Raw genomic sequence first — 18,927 nt, 5'->3', positions numbered from 1 at the left:
AACATTTTTAAGCTTGAGTAAATTCAGCCATTCAAACTTACTCATTTGGGGGAGGTGGTTTTTTTTTTTTTTTTTTTTTTTTTTTTTTTTTGCAGCAATACTGGTTTTGCTGGTCGCTCCACTCAGTGAAAGGATGCATCCAAGTGAGTCGGAGATGAAATGGGAAATACAGATCTGCTTCTGCCATGTGAATATCAGTTCTCCCCTTCTGCCCGTGGTGAGCTGTCTAGAGTGTGGTCAGCCGCGTGGTCCTCACGTGCGCCCTGTCTTCTGCCTCTGGCGGGAGGGAAGAGGAAACGCGGTGTACGTTCTGACCCTGCGGGGAGGAACAGCCACGTGGGGTGCCAGTGTGGCACCTCCCAAGGACATTTTCTCTTCTTTTTTAAGTTTTATTTATTTATGTTGAGAGGGACAGAGATGGCGTGAGTAGGGGAGGGGAGGAGAGAGAGAGAGAGAGAGAGGGAGTGAAAGAAAGAAAGAATGAGAATATCTCAAGCAAGTGCCACACTGTCAGGTCGGAGCCCGACACAGGGCTCGAACTCATGAAACCGTGAGGTCGTCACCTGAGCCAGAACCGAGAGTGGGACGCTTAACTGACTGACCACCTGGGTGGTGCCCCCGAAGGGCAAACGTTTTCAAGGGTAACTTTGACGCAGTCTTCCTCTTTCGCCTCCCTGCACACGGGCACACTCTTGCAACTCCGCAGCGCTGGTCGCCCGCCCCGAACTGAATGCGGAAACACCTCGGCTCAGTAGCCACTCAGTCCAGCGGTAACTGGCCAAGCCCAGAAGGCACATCCTCCCACTGGGCCTGTGCGCACGCGGTCTTACGAAAGTCTTTGAAACCGTGAGGCGATCCCACCGTTTTCCTCCCTTAAATAACCCACACAGCATTGAGTCCAGGCTTCCGGGGAACCGGGGACAGGCTCTGCCCGAGCTCTCTCTTTGGCAACTGAGGTGCCTGCCGGCCGCGCTCTGCCTGGAGTTGGAGAAAGAACATGCCCCCTGATCGGCAAGGCCGCCTTCAGGTAGCTGCTCCTCGCGGTTCACCCCCGCCCCCGCCCCCCACGTTTGTGGGGAGAGAAGGCGCAGGGGGAGCTGCGGGGCGCCCGGGACGCAGCCCGCCCTCGGGACCCCGCCGCCCGCCGCTGTGAGAAAAGGTGGACGTGGGGCGCTGGGGATTTCTTTCCTCCCCCCCCGTACCCAGAAGCCCTGCGTCAGCGCCTGCCGACCGCCCCGGGAGGCGTAGCGGATAGACTTGGCTCTGCGGGCCGGCCTCTTGAGTGTTCATGCCTCCGCCTGCGCTTTGACATTTGCTGTCTTTTCCGTTCTCGTTTGCGCGTCACGTAGAAGTAGCAGCCGGACGGTTTGACTCCCACATCGAGTCCTGAGGGGAGTCAGCTCCCGAAAACACGCTCTTCCGTGTGGAGGAGTCGGCATTGCTTTTTCTTTTTTTAATTTAATTATCCTTTAATTTACATCCAGCGTTACTTCATTTGTGATTCAGGCCCGCGGCCGGTCTCCCTGAGCGTCTGCCGCGTAGCAGCAGTCTGTGGCCAGGCGCATCCTTGCTGCGGATTTGCTTTTGACGACGCCACTGTGGCCTTCGGAGCCAGCCTGGCTCGTCCTGGTCCTGCGGTTGAAGGCCTCTGACGGCTGCCCCATCCTGGCACAGGGCGCTGCCTGTGAGCTTGCTGAGAAAACGGGCTCTGTGGAGCTCTGCCTCTGGCTCCCAGGGACGTCGCTGTCGCACACTCCCGTCTTCCTCCGTTCCGGTCATAGCACGGTGCCGTTGCAAAGGCAGCGTGAGCACGTCCGGTCACTACACAAACATGCTGGAGCTGTCAGGCCTTAAATCGAGACGGCTGGTGTCAGAGGCCCTAGGTGCGGGGCCTCAGAGGTACGATTTAAAGGACGGTACCGTTTTTGCAGGGAGAAGTAAACGTAGAGTACTTTTTAAAATCCACGGATGAAGGGGCGCCTGGGTGGCTCAGTCGGTTGAGCGTCCGACTTCGGCTCAGGTCACGATCTCGCGGTCCGCGAGTTCGAGCCCCGCGTCGGGCTGTGGGCTGATGGCTCAGAGCCTGGAGCCTGCTTCCGATTCTGTGTTTCCCTCTCTCTCTGCCCCTCCCCCGTTCATGCTGTGTCACTCTCTGTCTCAAAAATAAACAAACGTTAAAAAAAATAAATAAATAAATAAAAATAAAATCCACGGATGCCGCATGATCAAGCACTCTGCGTTCTGGATCGATCCGAGATTTTCAGAAGCCATTGTCCAGCTTCCCGGTTTGTGTCGGCTGTTTTGACGTTGCGGGGAAACCCTTGGGTCGTTGGGAATTTTAAGAGAAAAATGTTACAGAACATGCCAAAATACGTCAAAGTGTAGTGATGTCATGACGCTTGCCACTCTATTATGTTTTTCATGTAAACGGCTTTATTATTTATGTACATAGGTAGTTATTTTAATTGCTTTTTTCTTTTCTGCGTGTAAATGTTTTTAATTAATTAACTAATTAATTAATTTTCATTAGAGAGAGAAAGAACACGAGCAGGGATAAGAGTCAGAGGGAGAAGGAGAGGGAGAGACAGGGAGAGAGGGAGAGAGGAGAGAGAGAGAGAGAGAGAGAGAATGAATCTTAAGCAGATTCCATGCCCAGCACACAGGTGGATCTCAGGACCATGAGATCATGACCTGAGCCAAAATTGAGAGTAGGACGCTCAACTGTCTCAGCCACCCCGGCACCCCTAAATGTTTTTAAGTGTGACGCTTGGTTGCATTATCTAACCAGTTGGATTTGGCATTGAATGTCCAAATAGACAAAAATATCTACATTACTTTCCCCTTAGGATGTAGAAGACAAAATGAGTATTTAGAACAACTTAAGAGATATTAACAACTCGAGGCAGGAAAGCTTAACTTAAAAAAAAAAAATCAGAGCGCCTGGATGGCTCAGTTGGTTGAACGTCCGACTTCAGCTCAGGTCCTGATCTCGTGGTTCACATATTTGAGCCCCGCATCCGGCTCTGTGCTAACAACTCAGAGCCTGGAGTCCGCTTCGGGTTCTGTGTCTCCCTCTCTCTCTGTGCCTCCCCTCCTCGCATTCTGTCTGTCTCTCTCTCTCTCTCAAAAATAGTTGAAAACATTAAAAAAAAGTTTTTAAATCTACCTCGGGGTGCCTGGATGGCTCAGTCGCTTAAGTGTCTGACTCTTGGTTTCAGCTCAGTTCATGATCTCATGGCTCGTGGGTTCAAGTCCCGCATTAGGCTCTGTGCTGACAGTGCAGTGTGGAACTCTCTTGGGATCCTCTCTCTCCCTCTCTCTCTCCCTCTCGTTCTGTTCCTCCCCCACTTGCGCTGTCTCTGTCTCTCTCAAAATAAATAAATAAAACTTCAAAAAAAACCCCAAACCTTCCTTTTTCTCCTGCTGGCAGAGAGGCTCGTAGGTTCGTCAAATGTTCAGGAGCAGAGAAGCACTCGTTCTCTGATTTTCTGGGAGGCGCCGCCTTCTGAAAGCACTTACCATATGGGAAAAGCTGTTCTCCTGGCTCTCCCCGCCCACTTCCCCTCCTTGTCCCTCTGTCCCTCTGTCCCTCTCTTCCCCTCTCTCTTTCCTTCTCCCGCTCGCTCTCCTGTGTATACATATGTTTGCCTGGAGAGAAATGTCACTGAGTCGGCCTCAGCAGCTTTTGACAGCCTAACATGCCCTCGTCAGAGCCCAACACTGCCTGTCGGGCTGACCACAGATTGCTGGCACTGGGAGCCTGCCATCCTAGGGACACAGACTTACTTAGCAAATAAAGAGGTGACCAGTCTCCCTCAGATTGTGAAGTCCCTAGAGAAGTGATTTGGTAACATGAAAGGAGAAAAATGATGCAGGCGCAGAATGAACGTGTTAAGTGCCCGTGGGGAGGGGCTTGGAAATCGAAATAGTTCTCATCCAGTTTCCTGCTGCCCCTTTGGCATGTTTGGGCATCCTTAGCGTTTTAATGTGTCCCCTACACACGGGACCCACCCGTGAAATACATTAGTCTTTGGGCACATCTCAGCAAAGCAGAGTAAACTTGATGTAGAAAATGAGACTTTGTAATTCTTTGTTTGCCCTTTGGAGAAGTGTGTGATTTCTTTTTGGATACTTCTCTTCTGAGGCCAAGCATTGCCAGTTACAACAAATGCATTTCATCTTGTCAAGGCAACCTGTATCTGAAGAGCAGATTTCATTCCTTTTGTTATGAACTGATTACCTCCCCACAAAGGGTGGGCCCCGGGCCAGCCAGGAGGGCTCCGTGAAGGCGTGGAGGTGGCTGGGTGGCTGGCCGCAGTGTTAGGTGAGGTTGTTTTGGCATTTTTCCGAACCTTTCTGGTGGTGACAGATCCTACGTGGGGTGTCCCGGAGACGCCGAGGAGGCGGGTGCATTTCAGAATGTTCTGTAGGCACATCGCAGGCATAGAGTAGAGGAGATGAAAGGTAGAGCTCAAGAGAGCGTTCGCGTTCACATGGTGGCCTCGTGGTGCCATCATGAGAGCACTGAGTGGGGCCAGACTGGCGGCATGACAAGAAACAGTTAACGGGACCCACACGCAGAGCTGTCAGGGTTTATGTGGAATCCTTTCCTTATTGGGAAAGGCTTCTGGTGGCCGACACCCTCCCTCCCAGGGGTGATGACTCACCTTGCAGGTGAGATGGCTCAGCCCTGCCTGGCTGATAAGGGCCTGTCATTCTTGTCTCTCCAGGGCTCTCCTTCCCTCCCCGGTTCACTTGGTTAATGAATAAGCTGAGTCATGAGGTGTAAGTAAATAAATGCCTTTATCCAATGAAAACCACATCAAAACATCCAGCAGAGACATTTAATGAAGGTGTAAATATTACAGCCCAGCATCCCGTATCTGGTTGGCTTATAAACAAACAGACTTTAAGCTTTTCGCTCCTGAAACCTTTAAATCTGAAAATGGAGCTGCCCTGTCAGGCTTTTTGCAGACAGCGCTTTGGGAAGTAGAGGGAAGATGGGCCGCTTATGCTTTATCACAATGGCACTGACATTGTGGCAGATTTAATGCTTCATAAACAGTGCAAGAAGCCGCCAGAAGTATTGTCCTGGCGTGTGTGGTGTGCGTTGATACTGGGTGCATATCTGGATCCGGAGTCCAAAGTGTTAGCGAGAGCTAGTCCGGATTAGAGAACCCACTTAAGTCGGACTGCGGGCCCAGCCGCTGCCTCCAGCCGGCACGCAGTTCAGTTACGGGCACGCTCTGGTCGGTGAATAGGTTGTGTCCTAAAAGTTCCTTTGTTGACTAACCTTTGAGAACACAAAGCTCATTGTCGCACAGAAATGCCGTTTTGAATGGTGGGCGTCAGTGAGCCGTGGGGTGTCTCAGACTTCGGATCAGGGCCCATTTGTGGGCCAGGAAATCAATGCTGGTCGACAGCAGTATGAAAAAAGAAGGTAGAAAGAAACAGAGCAGAAGACATCAGAGTGGGTTGCGTGTCGTCAAGGTGGGTATTGTTTGGCGATGCTGTCACAGCTTAAAACTTACTGCGCACTGCTGCCTTCGGAGCCGCAAGGACTCTGATGCAGGGGCGTTGTGCCCGCGGTGACTTAAGTCTGGCCATTTCCACTGTCTAACACTGTGACATCAGGCAAGTGACTCGTCTGGGTCTCCGTCTTGTCATGTTCACAATAGGGCACTTCTGTGGAGGTAGGGTTACAGACGGAGCGTGTGTTAAGATTAATATACTAAGATCCTACAGAATATAGGGTAACATACCGGGGGTGGGAGCTAATATCACACCTTGTGCACGGTAACCGTCTGTAAGCCATGATGATTTTTTACTTGTGCTCCTTTGTGATGTATATGGCCAGACCTTAAAGACACTGTTAGAAAATAGTGTAACTGAGGCATGTACTATTTATATTTAGTCTTCCCCGGAGTAGAATTTATTCAGTGGTCTTGACGTTTAGGGTCTGATGTTTCAAATCTGCTGTGCTGCAGAATCTCGGAGATCTTTGATTTTACCTTAAATTATTCCTGTGTAGTTGAGACATCAATCTTGATCTTCTCCCGGGGAGGATGAAGAATAGTATAAATTACTTAGGTCTTTCAGCTGTCAGGTTGACCGAGACTAGTAAGTATGGGATTCTTCCCAAGTCCTATTTTAAGTTGTGTGTCTTAAATAAAAGGGTGGGGGGCATTCTCTCTCTCTCTCTCTCTCTCTCTCTCTCTCTCTCTCTCTCCCCCCCCCCCCACCCCACTCCCCCTCAAAGTAACTCTCACTTTTAAACTTTGTTGGAAGTTGGTCCACTCCTGTGTGACTCCATCGTGAAATCCCTTCTTCCTGTCCGGTCTCCACGCCTCAACACCACTTGTAAGGAGCTGTGTCGGCACTTGAGACCTGCTTTTGTTCGTTTGTTTGGCTAAGGTTTAGAGCCGCTGCTTTGTGGACGGCCGTGAGGGGTAGGTTAAAACAGTCGTAGAAGCATGGCATCAAAGTCAGGGGCGTCTGTCAAAGTAGAGTTTACTGCCCAGCTCGTGGGGTTGTTTTGAAGAGGAGGTGCAGGGGCGCGTCGGTAAGTCCGCACAGATGGCCGCTGTCTCAGGCCGGATCCTCGTCTCGTCAGCAGCTGGCCCCATGGCTGTTCTCCCGTTCTCTCGATCTGCACCCCGGTGCTCTCAGGAAGACCCAGTCCCTCACCCAGGAAACAGCCAACTTCCGGGTGCTGCCTCCTACCCCTGGATTCCTAAAGCTCTGCGCCACACCTCCCTTCTCTCAGAAGCAGATCCCACCGTGTGCCCGGGGCTCCGTGTCCTCTCCGCGGCCTTGTGCTGCGCCTTGTCCCTGTGTCCACCCGTTGACTTCTTCCCAACAGCGTGGAAACCTGCTGAATCCCTTCTGTCTTTTCAAAAGACTCGCAAGATCCCAGTTCGCCTTTGCTCCTGATGATTGCTTTCCTTCTGCAAAGTCAAGTGCTCTGCATGTGTCGCCTCGTGTCCCCCCTCACTCGGCTGTCGGTGAACCCCACGCACCACTCAGTCACTCTTGCAAATGTCCCTGTGACCTCCGTGCCATAAAGCCACCAGGCTCTCCCCTCCTCTGGCCTTGGTCACTCAGTCCCCTGTCCTGTTCCTTCTTGGATTCCACAGAGCCGTGCTCTCTAGGTTAGTCCCCCTCCTCCTTGGCCTGTGGCTTCCCCGGGCACCCGTGCCTGCACTTTCCCACGTGTATGATGAGGAAGTGTTGGCGTTCCTTGGAGTTCTGTCATGACTTCTTTTCTTACTTTGGGCTGTCTCCATTCCTCTTGTTCTTGCCCCTTCAGGGGCAGCGGTCTTGTAGAAACACACGTCAGATCACATCCCTCCCCCTGACTAAACACCCAGTGGTGACTCCCCCTGCATGCAGCGTGGCCTCAGGCCGTTGCACTGTGCCCCTCGCTCTAGCTTTAGCGTGGGCTCCTCTCCGCCCCCTCCTCCGTGTCCGCCATGATGGTCTTCTACTTCCTCGGCCAAGGCTGTGCTTCCTCATTCAGAGATTGGTCACTTCATGTTCCTTCTGCCCGGAACACAGTTCCCACCCCCAAGTAGCCTCCCAACATTCCAGTCTCAGGAAAGAGCCCGATGTCTTTTCCTTAGGGAACCGTCCCCGCATCCTGGGCCTGACCAGCTCCCTGTGGGGCCCCCAGAGCGCCTCTCCGTTTCCATCCCTCCGCACACGTGTGGCGCTCTGTTCACAGTCTGTCTCCCGGCGAACACAGGGCCTGTGTCTCTGACCCACCCTCATAGCCCCGGTTGCTGAGGCTTAGAGGATAGCACATTTGTTCCTGAATGAATGGATAGATGGATGAATGAACAAATGAGAATTTAATACATCAGTGTCTGTATTCATAAACTAATGGATGCACAAAGAAGTGACCAAGTGAGAACTAAGTACATTTGTTTGTAAAGCGTTAACATAGTTCTTACAGACAGTAAATACTCAGTAAATGGGAGCTTTATTTATTTCTCGTTGACTTTTCAGCTAGGAACTACGAAAAGAAAAAGAACAAACGCAACACCGGCCGGTTAATGGAAGCAGTGTTCCTTAGTGACCTCGTTCATTGGATGCTAAGGTGTTTGGTGGAGGCCTAGGCCTGGGGGGCTTAGAGCCCAACTAGCACCCTCGCCCTCAAAGTCTACCTTTAGCCAGTTGGTGTTGGTCCTCCCCTCTCCTTCCCTCCTGCCCCTCATGTGAACATCCTCATGCCTGGATTCTTGCCTACCTGGCGTTTGCTACCAATCTGTTCCCTTCCTGTTCTCCTCTAGATTGTGGGCCTCTTCAGGGCGGAGAATGTCCCATTTCTCCTGCCACACCCCGGTGCCCAGCGCATCACGCGGCGCCCGTGTTTGTGAATGAATGATTGAGGTGAATGTAAAGCTGACTGTGGTGTTGTCAGTAGAGTTAGTGAAAACGATTGGATTTGTTTTGGCCTCAGTACGGTTTTGAAAAATGATACTTACAGACTTCTGGATTTTACACTTGTCGAGTACGGTTGGTATACTGGTCCCCCCGTTTTCCGTTTGGTTTCCACGCTTTTGCACGGGAAAGCTTTTGCTAGATGGCATCCGTGTTCTAAACGACGGCGTGTCCCGTGAGCTAGTGTGGACTCAGGGATGTCAGGCCACGCTCGCCTCGGGCACGCCAAGGTGTGGTGAGTTACAGCTCGCTGATTCCGTGTCAGCTGTAGAACGTCCATATGGGCCGCAGAGCCATTCTCTTTGTCCGAACTACATGTTTTGTGATTTAACAGCAGTAGCCTCCCTAACGAGGCACCTACTGTGTGCCAGGCCCTGTGCTAAAAGCTTTGCATGCACACTGTCCACTCTTCTAGCCGCTTCATAAAGTAAGTAGGAAAGCCCATTTTATGGGTAAAGAAAAGAAGCCAGGGAGCACGTTAAGATTCAGGCAGGATTTGAACCCAGGCCTCTGTGGCCTCAGAACCTATGGTTTTGCCACTTCGTTGCCTTCTTTTAAATAAGTCGGGGGCGGGGGGGGGGGGGCGCCTGGGTGGCTCAGTCGGTTAAGCAGCCGACTTCAGCTCAGGTCATGATCTCACGGTCCGTGAGTTCGAGCCCCACGTTGGGCTCTGTGCTGACAGCTCAGAGCCTGGAGCCTGTTTCAGATTCTGTGTCTCCCTCTCTCTGACCCTCCCCCATTCATGCTCTGTCTCTCTCTGTCTCAAAAATAAATAAACGTTAAAAAAAAAAAATTAAGTCAGAGGGGTTTTAAGGTTTTAAGTCAATGTCATCCCATCTACATGCCAGCCTTTCCGCACTTTGCAGAGTGGGTTTTCCTTGCCACTTCTTCGGCCTTAATTAGAGAGCTGGGAGGTGACATGAGGCGTGGGAGCAGTGGGCAGAGTGAGTGCCCGTCTGTCTTTAATGGCGGGGGTGATGTGGAGGGAACACGGTCACGGGCATGGCCTGCAGGTGGCAGAGCCAGGGTCACACGCACTTCCTTCTCTCAGCCTTGTCAGCACGCAGGGGCGCTGCCTGCCCTGGCGGTGAGGAGCCCTGAGCGGGCTCGGTAGCGCTCAGCTCTCCCTCCGCCTTCACATTTCTGTAGCCTGGTCCCCGGCCGCCTTCTCTTACCGGGCACCTCCTGTGTGTCAGCCGCTCCGTGGGGGACCTCGGGGAAGCGGAGATGACAGCATCACGTCCCCTCTGCCTCTTCCCTCGTTATTTCTGTGCGTCCTCTTCCACAGGCCTTGAGGGCTTTCGTTTCCACCCTTTTATTAATTAATTATTATTATTTTTTAACGTAATTTTTTGTGAAGTCACCAAACAAACAGTGTGTACAGTGTGTTCTTGGTTTCGGGGGTAGATTCCCAGGATTCATCGCTTAATACAACATCCAGTGCTCATCCCAACAAGTGCCCTCCTCAGTGCCCATCACCCATTTCCCCCTCTCCCCTGAACCCTCAGTTTGTTCTCTGTATTGAAGAGTCTCTTATGTTTGCCTCCCCCACTCTCTGTGTGTAACTATTTTTCCCCCTTCCCCTCTCCCATGGTCTTCTGGTAAGTTTCTCCAGTTCCACAAATGAGTAGTGGAAACATATGGTATCTGACTTTCTCTGCCTGACTTATTCCACTTAGCATAATACCCTCCAGTTCCATCCACGTTGCTGCAAATGGCAGGATTTCATTCTTTCTCATTGCCAAGTGGCATTCCATTGTGTATATAAACCACATCTTCTTTATCCATTCATCAGTTGATGGGCATTTAGCTCTTTCCATAATTTGGCTGTTGTTGAGAGTGCTGCTATAAACATTGGGGTACAAGTGCCCCTATGCATCAGCACTCCTGTATCCCTTGGGTAAATTTCTAGTAGTACATTTGCTGGGTCGTCGGGTAGTTCTATTTTTAGTTTTTTTGCGGAACCTCCATGCTGTTTTCCAGAGCGGCCGCACCAGTTTGCATTCCCACCAACAGTGCTAGAGGGTTCCCCTTTCTCTACACCACTGGCATCTGTAGTTTCTTGAGTTGTTGATTTTAGCCACTGTGACTGGTGTGAGGTGGTATCTCAGTGTGGTTTTGATTTCTATTTCCCTGACGAGGAGTGACATTGAGCATCTTTTCATGTGCCTGTTGGCCATCTGGATGTCTTCTTCGGAAAAGTGTCTATTCATGTCTCCTGCCCATTTCTTCACTGGATTATTTGTTTTTCGGGTGTTGAGTTTGGTGAGCTCTTTATAGATTTTGGATACTAACCCTTTATCTTATATGTCATTTGCAAATATTTTTATCCATTCCATCAGTTGCCTTTCAGTTTTGTTTAGATTGTTTCCTTTGCAGTGCAGAAGCTTTTTATCTTGATGAGGTTCCAATGGTTCATTTTTACTTTTAATTCCCTTGCCTTCAGAGACGTGTCAAGCAAGAAATTGCTGCCACTGAGGTCAAAGGTGTTATTGTCTGTTTTCTCCTCTAGGGTTTTGGTGGTTTCCTGTCTCACATTTAGGTCTTTGATCCATTTTGAGTTTATTTTTGTGTATGGTGTAAGAACGTGGTCCAGGTTCATTCTTCTGCATGTCTCTGTCCAGTTTTCCCAGCACCATTTGCTAAAGAGACTGTCTTTTTTCCATTGGATATTCTTTCCTGCTTTGTCAAAGATTAGTTGGCCATACGTTTGTGGGTCCATTTCTGGGTTCTCTATTCTGTTCCATTGATCCGAGTGTCCGTTTTTATGCCAATACCATACTGTCGTGATAATTACAGCTTTGTACTACAGCTTGAAGTCCAGGATTGTGATGCCTCCTGCTTTGGTTTTCTTTTTCAGTGTTACTTTGGCTATTCAAGGTCTCACTCTTTTAGCCTCAGCGCTTTGAAAACATAATTTGGCCCAGTCGCCAGAGCATGCAACTCTTGATCTCGGGTCGTGAGTTTGAGCCCCACTTTGAGTGTAGAGATTCCTTTAAAAAATAAAATCCTTAAAAGATAATACCGTCTGTTGGAGAAGTGCCCACTGCATGGAAGGAAGAACAAGGAACCAGGAATTGGGGGTCTTGAGTCCTCACCCGGTGACTAAGGCTTCCCCAGTCTCAGCTGTCAGCAGTGCTCATGCCTTGCTTTCCCAGTGTCGCTGTGAGGTTCAGGCGGGGCAACGTGCACCGATTGTCACTGCCCCGGGAAGCCCATCTTGAGAGCCGGAGCCAGCGCCTCGCTTGCAATCCAGGGCTCTTGTACACCAGCTCGGGCTTCAGCATGGACTTCTTAACTGAAGAGGTTCTGCATTTTCCCTCTCGGGTGGACACAGGCTGCCAACAAGTATAAAAGCTGTGCTTCTTCCCCGCCCCTCTCCTGCCACAGTCTTAGATTCACCTCCTGTCAAAGAACCGTGGTGGAACCCAGTTGCCAAAAACATGGCTAGGGCACAGGCCCTGCCCTCAGAGAGCACCCGGGCCCGTCGGGTAAGAGTGAGGAAAGAGCGGGCATCGAGGCCGGCAGCCGGCCACGCGAGGCTGCTGCTGACGGCCTGGACGGCACCCTAGCACGCTGGCACTTTCTCAGCAACACTCGAGAAGGGCCTGGCTCTGGAGGGGAAGGAGGGACAGCAGAGGGTAAACCAGAGGCCGCCGCTGTCCAGGCTGGCCGGCTCACCGCCGTCACCTGTTCAGACAGCAGCGTACCTGTGTTCGGTCCCCCATTCCTGCCCTGGCCTCGGGCTGGGCCTGCTCTCTCTGATCGATGGAGGGGATGTCCACTCACAAACACAGGAAGATGTTCAGAGTGACCGTTAGGGTCGAGTGTTGGTGTTTTGTTTTGAACTCCTTTCTCTAAAGACTTTAAAGTTTGGGTTCCAGTAGAATCCAAGAGAACAGCTGCCATGCTCTGTCTGGTAAACGGGGAGAGATGGTCAAGCTGTTGTAAACCCAACCTGGTCAAAATCAAGTGGAACGTGAGAAAACTCGTGTTTACCATGTTCATATTTAGATAAACGAGCAAACACAAAACAACATTTGGCATCACCCTGGTGTGGGGTGACAACCCAAAATGACAGCACCGTGGTGCAGGGCCCTGAGCTGCGGTCGTGGGAGGAGGAAGGAGAGGACATCTTCCAGTGTCTGACGTAGGCAGACATGACGGTTAAAGCACACGCTGACGCCCAGCAAGTCGGGCTGCGTCTGCAGAGCGTCTTCAGCTGGTGGGTGAACGTACCGGCTTATCAGGCTTCTCTGTCAGGTACACAGAACTGTTGTGGAGAGACAGACTCTTGATTCTCTTCAAAGACAGAGGTAGATGCCTGCATTAACCCCGAATGACCCCATCTGGGACCCTTGCGATGCACATGGTGTCATGAAAAGAATGTAGGCTTTGGTTTGGATCCTAACCCAAGCACTTCAGGTCCTTGGGCTAGTCCCTTGGTCTGAGCCTCACTTTCTTCACCCGTGTAGTCAAGATAACGCTCACAGGATTCCCCATGCCTGGAGGAGGGAGCATCCAGTAAATTTCTCCTTCCCGGAACGATTAGACTAGTAAGAATGAAGCGTGAGACATTGAGAACTTAATGTTCTCTGCGGATGGCCGTTGCAGACGCCACACGCAGGGCTGATGGTACACCTCACCGACCTCAGCCGTCAGGTGGCCAGGTGGCACTGATGTGCCTGGCTTCCTGAGGAAGTTTGGAGATGCGGCACCGCCGTGTCACCGAGGACATTGAACCTGGAGAGACTCTCACCTTGTCTTTGAGACACCTTCCAACTTGGAGCATCTGTCCTAGAAACGGCCCTTAGTACTTGGACAGGGTAAACTACAGAAAACCTGAAGAATTTGTTTGTTTCAGATGTAAGGAACATCTGTGAAACTGCCACTCAACCAGGGACCTAAACTACTGCTAATAAATTACATCTTTCTGTTGTTCCTCCCGGTCCCATCCTTCTGGTTCCCTGCCGGGGGCCACCGCTCTCCTGAAAGCTGTGTTGATCATTTTCTTGCTTTTTTGTTCTCTGTCTCTCTGACTGTCTCTGTCTTTGTTTCTGTCTCTCTCTCACTCACACACACACACACACACACACACACACACACACACCCGTATACCTCCTGGGATATATTTTTTGTTTGTTTGATTTTTGTTTTAGAACGCAATAAAAAGGGTGTCATTCTGCAAATGAACTTCTAGGACTTGAATTTTTCATTCACTATTACATCCCTAAGATCCATCCTTTTTATTGTATGTTGTTGTAGTTCATTTGTGTTTACTGATACATAGTATTGCATTGGGGGAATATACCACAATTTGTCCATTCACCTGCTGGTGGACATTTGGATTGCGCCTGCCTGCCTTCCTTCCTTCCTTCCTTCCTTCCTTCCTTCCTTCCTTCCTTCCTCTTTCCCTCGCTGCCCCCCAGCTGTTAATAACCAGTGTGTTCTTTAAAAAAGAGAATTCTTGTATTTACCTTGTAATACGTAGTATTTTATATTTAGGAGTGGAATTGTTGGGTCATAGGGTATGTGCATCATGGTCCACTTCAAATGAGAATGTTAAATTGTCTTCCGTAGCTGTGTTACCAGTGGAGATCCTATTGATCCACATCTTCCTCATCATTGCTCTTAGTCTTTTCTGTTTTTGCCAACAAAACAGGCACAAAGTGAGATCTTACTGTGCTCATAATTGACTTTGCCTGAGCTTGAACATCTCTTTATATGATTATTGGCTTTCTGTGCTTCCTTTTCTGTGAAATGACTGTGCATGCTTTTCATGTCTTTTGCCCATTTTTGTGTTGGGTGTTTTCTTTCTGATTTGTAGGTGTTTTTATGTATTCTGGTGCTAAACCTTCACCAGTTCCACGCATTACCAACACCTTCTCCCGGTTTGTGGATTGGCTTTGCTCTCTAAAGTGTCTGCTGATGGACAGGTTTTTATTTAATGTAGTCCTACTAACTGACCTATTTTAATGCTTAACGTTATTTGTGTCTTCATAAATTCTTTCCTACTTCAAGCTCAGAAAAGATATGCACTTATATTTTCTTTTCAAGTTTTCAAAGTTTGCTTTTGACATTTCATTTCTTCATCCATCTGGAGTTGATTTTTCAGCGTGATGTGACTAAGAATCCAATTTCATTTTTTTTTCCTATGGATAAACAATTTTTCCAACTTTTCCTTTCCCACATTTTCTGTCATGCTGTCTCTGTCAAAAATCAAAGTTTCAAGGATGCATCAGTCTGTTTCTAGGCTCTTCTGTACCCTTGGTCAGTTTGTTGATCTCTGTACCATTTATACACCATCTTAATTACTTTGGCTTAAAGGAAGCTTTTATAGCTAGCAAGGCAAGTCCCCCTTCCTTATTCTTCTTCAGAAATGTCTGGGCCATTGTTGGCCCATTTGTTCTTCTGTTTAACTTTTGGAATCAACCTTTCCAATTCCACAGAATAATTGGGGTATAATTTTTGTAGAGTAAAAATACCCTCTTTGTTGCGCAGCTCTGTGTTTCAGCAAATGCATATAGCCCTGTAACCACCACCGCAATCAAGATATAAGACTGTTCCATCGCCCCCCAAAATTCCCTCCTCTCCTTTGTACTTCACCTTCTCCCCCAGTCCCTGACTAACCCTGTTCTGTTTTCTATTGATATTTGTTTTTAATTTCATTTTTAATTTTTTTGATCTTTTATTAAAATGTGGAATTAAGTCTATAGATCAAGTTAGGAAGGAATCTATATCTTAAGTCACCTGATCCATAATCTTAACGTATCCACCAACTTAGTTGGAGAGGCTTTGCGTGACAGTAATAGAAAGTTCTTAAATTTTTAGGGAAAAATCTAAACATTCTTTAAAACCCCTAGTAAAGGAAGCATTTTAGAAGACAACCATCAATCTAAATAACCACATAAGTACATACAAATATATGGCAGACACATGGTGGTATCACCTAAAAAAGTCATGTTTTGGTTCCACACCAGCTTTGTCACTTGCCTACAAGACCTTAGGCCAGCAGCCTGGCTTCCCTGATGTCAGTCTCTGTCCCTGGGTGGTGACTAGAGCATCCCTTCCCTGCGGGGCCCCCGTGAAGATGAAATGCTGTAATGCGGGCCGGGTGTCAGGAGATGAGTGGCCCTGGCTCGGGGAAGCTGTGGTGGGCGGGGTGTGTGTGTGTGTGAGGGGGGCTGCCCTGGCTCCCCTCCAAGGAGGCGGGGAGGGCCGTCGGCATGCGCGCTTCCCCAGAGGCTCTAACCAAGTGGCACCACCAAAAGGTGGCCTTGAATCATTTCCCTGACAAATTTGGAAAAGGTTAGTATTACCGCACGGCTCGCTACATGCTGCTGCTGACAGGCGAGCTGGAACCACTGGAGGACACAGCTGACAGCCAATTCATTTTGCTGATTCATCCGTTCGAGGAGGGGTGGCTGTGAGCCAGAGCTTGGCTTCCAGATGAAAGGCCGCGAGCTCTGGAGCTGCTGGGACGTGAAGGAATGCTGGTAAATGACTGCCATGTGAAGGCCAGCGGTGAAAAGTGGCTTGTTATTTGTTTCCCCTTTTAAGTGATCCCCATTCCACATGTTCTCGGGTAAATTCCCCACCGTGGTCAGGGGCTTGTTTGTAACATTTGTCCGTGGGGCTGCGCGCTGGATTATTGGAAATGACCAGATACTGTTAAATAGATCATCTTGGCTCCTTTATGACCCTATCATCACCTTTGCTTTCATGGGGAATATTGACTCAAGCCTACTTTTTTACTTGGGAGTCCAAATGAAACTCGAGAGAGGAATCATTGCAGATGTCATCCCTTTGGGGCATGCTCGCAAAATAAACCTGCTGGAAGAAGGAATGGAACTTAAGACAAGGTAATTCGGGAGCTGCTCATTGGCTGACTATCAGGACCGAACAGTGATGGTAGAATCTTTGGGTTCTCATCATAGATCACACTGAAAGTTTAACCCGTGTCAATAAGGTGGTCTTACGCTTCCAGTGAAATCCCCTCCACGTGATGTTTGCATGTGACAGGATAAGCTTCAGGGAGTGTAAATTGTGTCTCGTTCTCCCGAACATCTGACACGGTCCCCGGGACAGCGAGCAGTGGCCAGGTGGGAAGCATGGGTGGTTGATGTGTATTGGATGTATAAATGGTCGGGTGGTTAAGTGAGCGGAGAAAGTCAGAAATGCGGTCCGCTGAAAGCAGCAGAAGTAGCTGTCCCAAGGAGTAAGATTTTCAAGAAAGGATCCCGTTTTCTGTGGTTCTGTGCTCGGAGTGACTTTGGCCGGTAGTGCGTCTCCAGAACTGGATGCTTCTTCTGTTTATCTTCTTGCGAGTGAGTCAGGGCACGCCGCCTTGAGCACACATCTCAGCAACTCACTCTCCTTTTCTGGGAGACTCGCTGTAATAGGGAAGTTCTGTAATACTCTGAGGGTCCCCCCTCCCACCTTTTTTCCTCTTTAACTCTAGAGTGATTATTTGAAAAGTTACAGCAAACTTCTTAGTAAAAATACGTGTTTTTCTTCAAGAGCGGAGTTGGTTTTTTTTTTTCTTTCTTTCTTGTTTTGTTGTTATGTTTTGCTCCTCAGGTGGCTAAACATTTAGGGCATGACATTCTGTAAACCACTGCTGTGCTTAGAAGTTTTAGGCAAATCTGGCCCACTTAGAGCGAAGGTGAGAAGCGTTAGGTGTCAGATATGTGGAGCCTCTGCCTCTCATACAGTTGTCTTTCCCTCTGATTTAAGGCCCCCGATGTCCTGGAGTCCCCTGTCTGGTTCTGATGTGCTCACGGGCCGTGTGTGCTTGTCACTGCCGTGCATTTGTTTGTGTGGTATTTAGTGAGAACTGCGCACCCAGGACGTTGCCAGGAGTGGGGACACGGACCCTCTTGTAGACATCATGGTGCTTTTGCAGCTGTCCAGGTAGAAGGTCTGCCCTTAACGGCCCCTGCCGGCATGGCCAGGCTCTCGCCGTCTCGCCGCCACTGTGGGCAGTCACTGTTGGTGGTGACCGTGGGCTCGGAGAGTCTATGCGCAAGATGCAGAAGCCAGAACCAGCAAAATGGCCGCCCGGCCACCAACAGGTCTTCCCCGGGTCGTCGGTCCCACGCTCCCAGAGCGTTCTGTCCACCAGCTTCTGAAGAGCAGGCAGCGAAGACTGTAAGAAAACTGACCTGGCCTTAGTGAAATGTCAGCACTAAGGAGGGAATGAGCTCCAGCTTCCAAGCTCTCCCGCCAGCCAGAGCCACATTGCAGAGAATTAGCAGTCTTTCGGTGTGGAAGGAGGAGAGGCGTGCTTGTGGGGATATCTTGAATTTGCACAGTTGAAAGCGACGTGCAGAGTGACAAGAAGGGCCCTGGCCTTCGGGTCCAGGCAGCCTGGTGTTGCTTCCCAGCGCTGCCACCAGCCCGCCGTGTGGCCTGTGGCAGCCACCCAACGTCTGTGCCTCGCTTGCAAATGTGTTGTGAGGTTAGACATCTCGTATGGAAGGCACTGGGCACAGACATGGGGTAGACCTTCCATATCGGACACGGTGGCCTCGGCTCTGCTGTCAATATTGCTTTCATTTTCATTTTCATTTTCTAACAAGGAGGAGTTTACAGTTTTCCCTTAGTGGGTTTTTTTTTTTTCTCCCATTTTCTTACTCTGAAAATGAGTAATTTTCAAGCCAGTAATGTTACCTGCAAATGTGCTTTACTTATCTCATAATGGTTCTTTATAGTTTACAGAGCACTTGCACAGCATCACAAAGATTGGGGTACGACGGCTCTCTTTTCTCCCAATGAGAAAACAGATTTGAAGAGCCTGTGGGACTTTCCCGAGGCCACCTGGCTTCTAAATGGCACAGCTGGGGTCAGAACTCAGACCTGAATCCCTGGTTTCTTTTACTACCTCTGGCCACCTTTTGAAAGTGGCATCTCCAGGGCAAGGCCAGACATTTTTACATGGATTTTTTTTAATTTTCCTCGTAGCCGTCAATACCAGCAAATACGCGGAAAGCTATCGGATCCAGACCTATGCTGACTATGTGGGAAAAAAACACGAGGAGAAGCAGATCAAGAGAAAGTGGACAGAAGATAGTTGGAAGGAGGTTGAGAGAAAGCGGTTAAACACTCAGTGCATATCCTATGCTCTGCAGAATCACTATCACCACGCCAATAGGTAAGAGTTCTCGGTGCTTGATTTAAACGGGCAGAGTTGTTCTAGCAACGGCTTTTCTTGTTCTCACGGGACTAGAAGTCATAATTCTGACTTGTGAGAAAGAGTGTTTTCTAACTCTCCACGTCATACCAGAAGTTATTGCTACCTTCATTCCTTCTGTGCCGTGTAGACCCAGCTCCTGTGCTTAACACTCACACGGCCCCACTGAGGCAGACCGGATACGTGTTCTTCCCAATTGAGGGTGCGGCAGCTGGGGGCTCTCTGACCTGCCCGCCAGTCCAGTGAGAGAACCAGGATCAGAGCTGAACCCTTCCGTGTCCAGTCTATGCCCC

At 49.6% G+C, this 18,927-nt stretch overlaps 1 protein-coding gene across 3 annotated transcripts in view; it reads left to right on the top strand.

Annotated features, from left to right (window-relative positions):
* Positions 1 to 18,927, top strand: part of PARN (poly(A)-specific ribonuclease) — a 168,150-nt gene that overhangs the window by 107,932 nt on the left and 41,291 nt on the right. For all 3 annotated transcript variants that reach the window (XM_019468640.2, XM_019468638.2, XM_019468639.2), the window contains one exon: positions 18,406 to 18,595. In XM_019468640.2, the coding sequence (XP_019324185.2) occupies positions 18,406 to 18,595 (190 nt within the window). The remainder of the gene's footprint in view (positions 1 to 18,405; positions 18,596 to 18,927) is intronic.

Source organism: Panthera pardus, unplaced genomic scaffold (assembly GCF_024362965.1).
Source record: "Panthera pardus isolate Hobbes unplaced genomic scaffold, ASM2436296v1 HiC_scaffold_5, whole genome shotgun sequence".
Classification (NCBI taxonomy): domain Eukaryota; kingdom Metazoa; phylum Chordata; class Mammalia; order Carnivora; family Felidae; genus Panthera; species Panthera pardus.
This window is presented reverse-complemented; position numbering and strand designations above follow the sequence as displayed.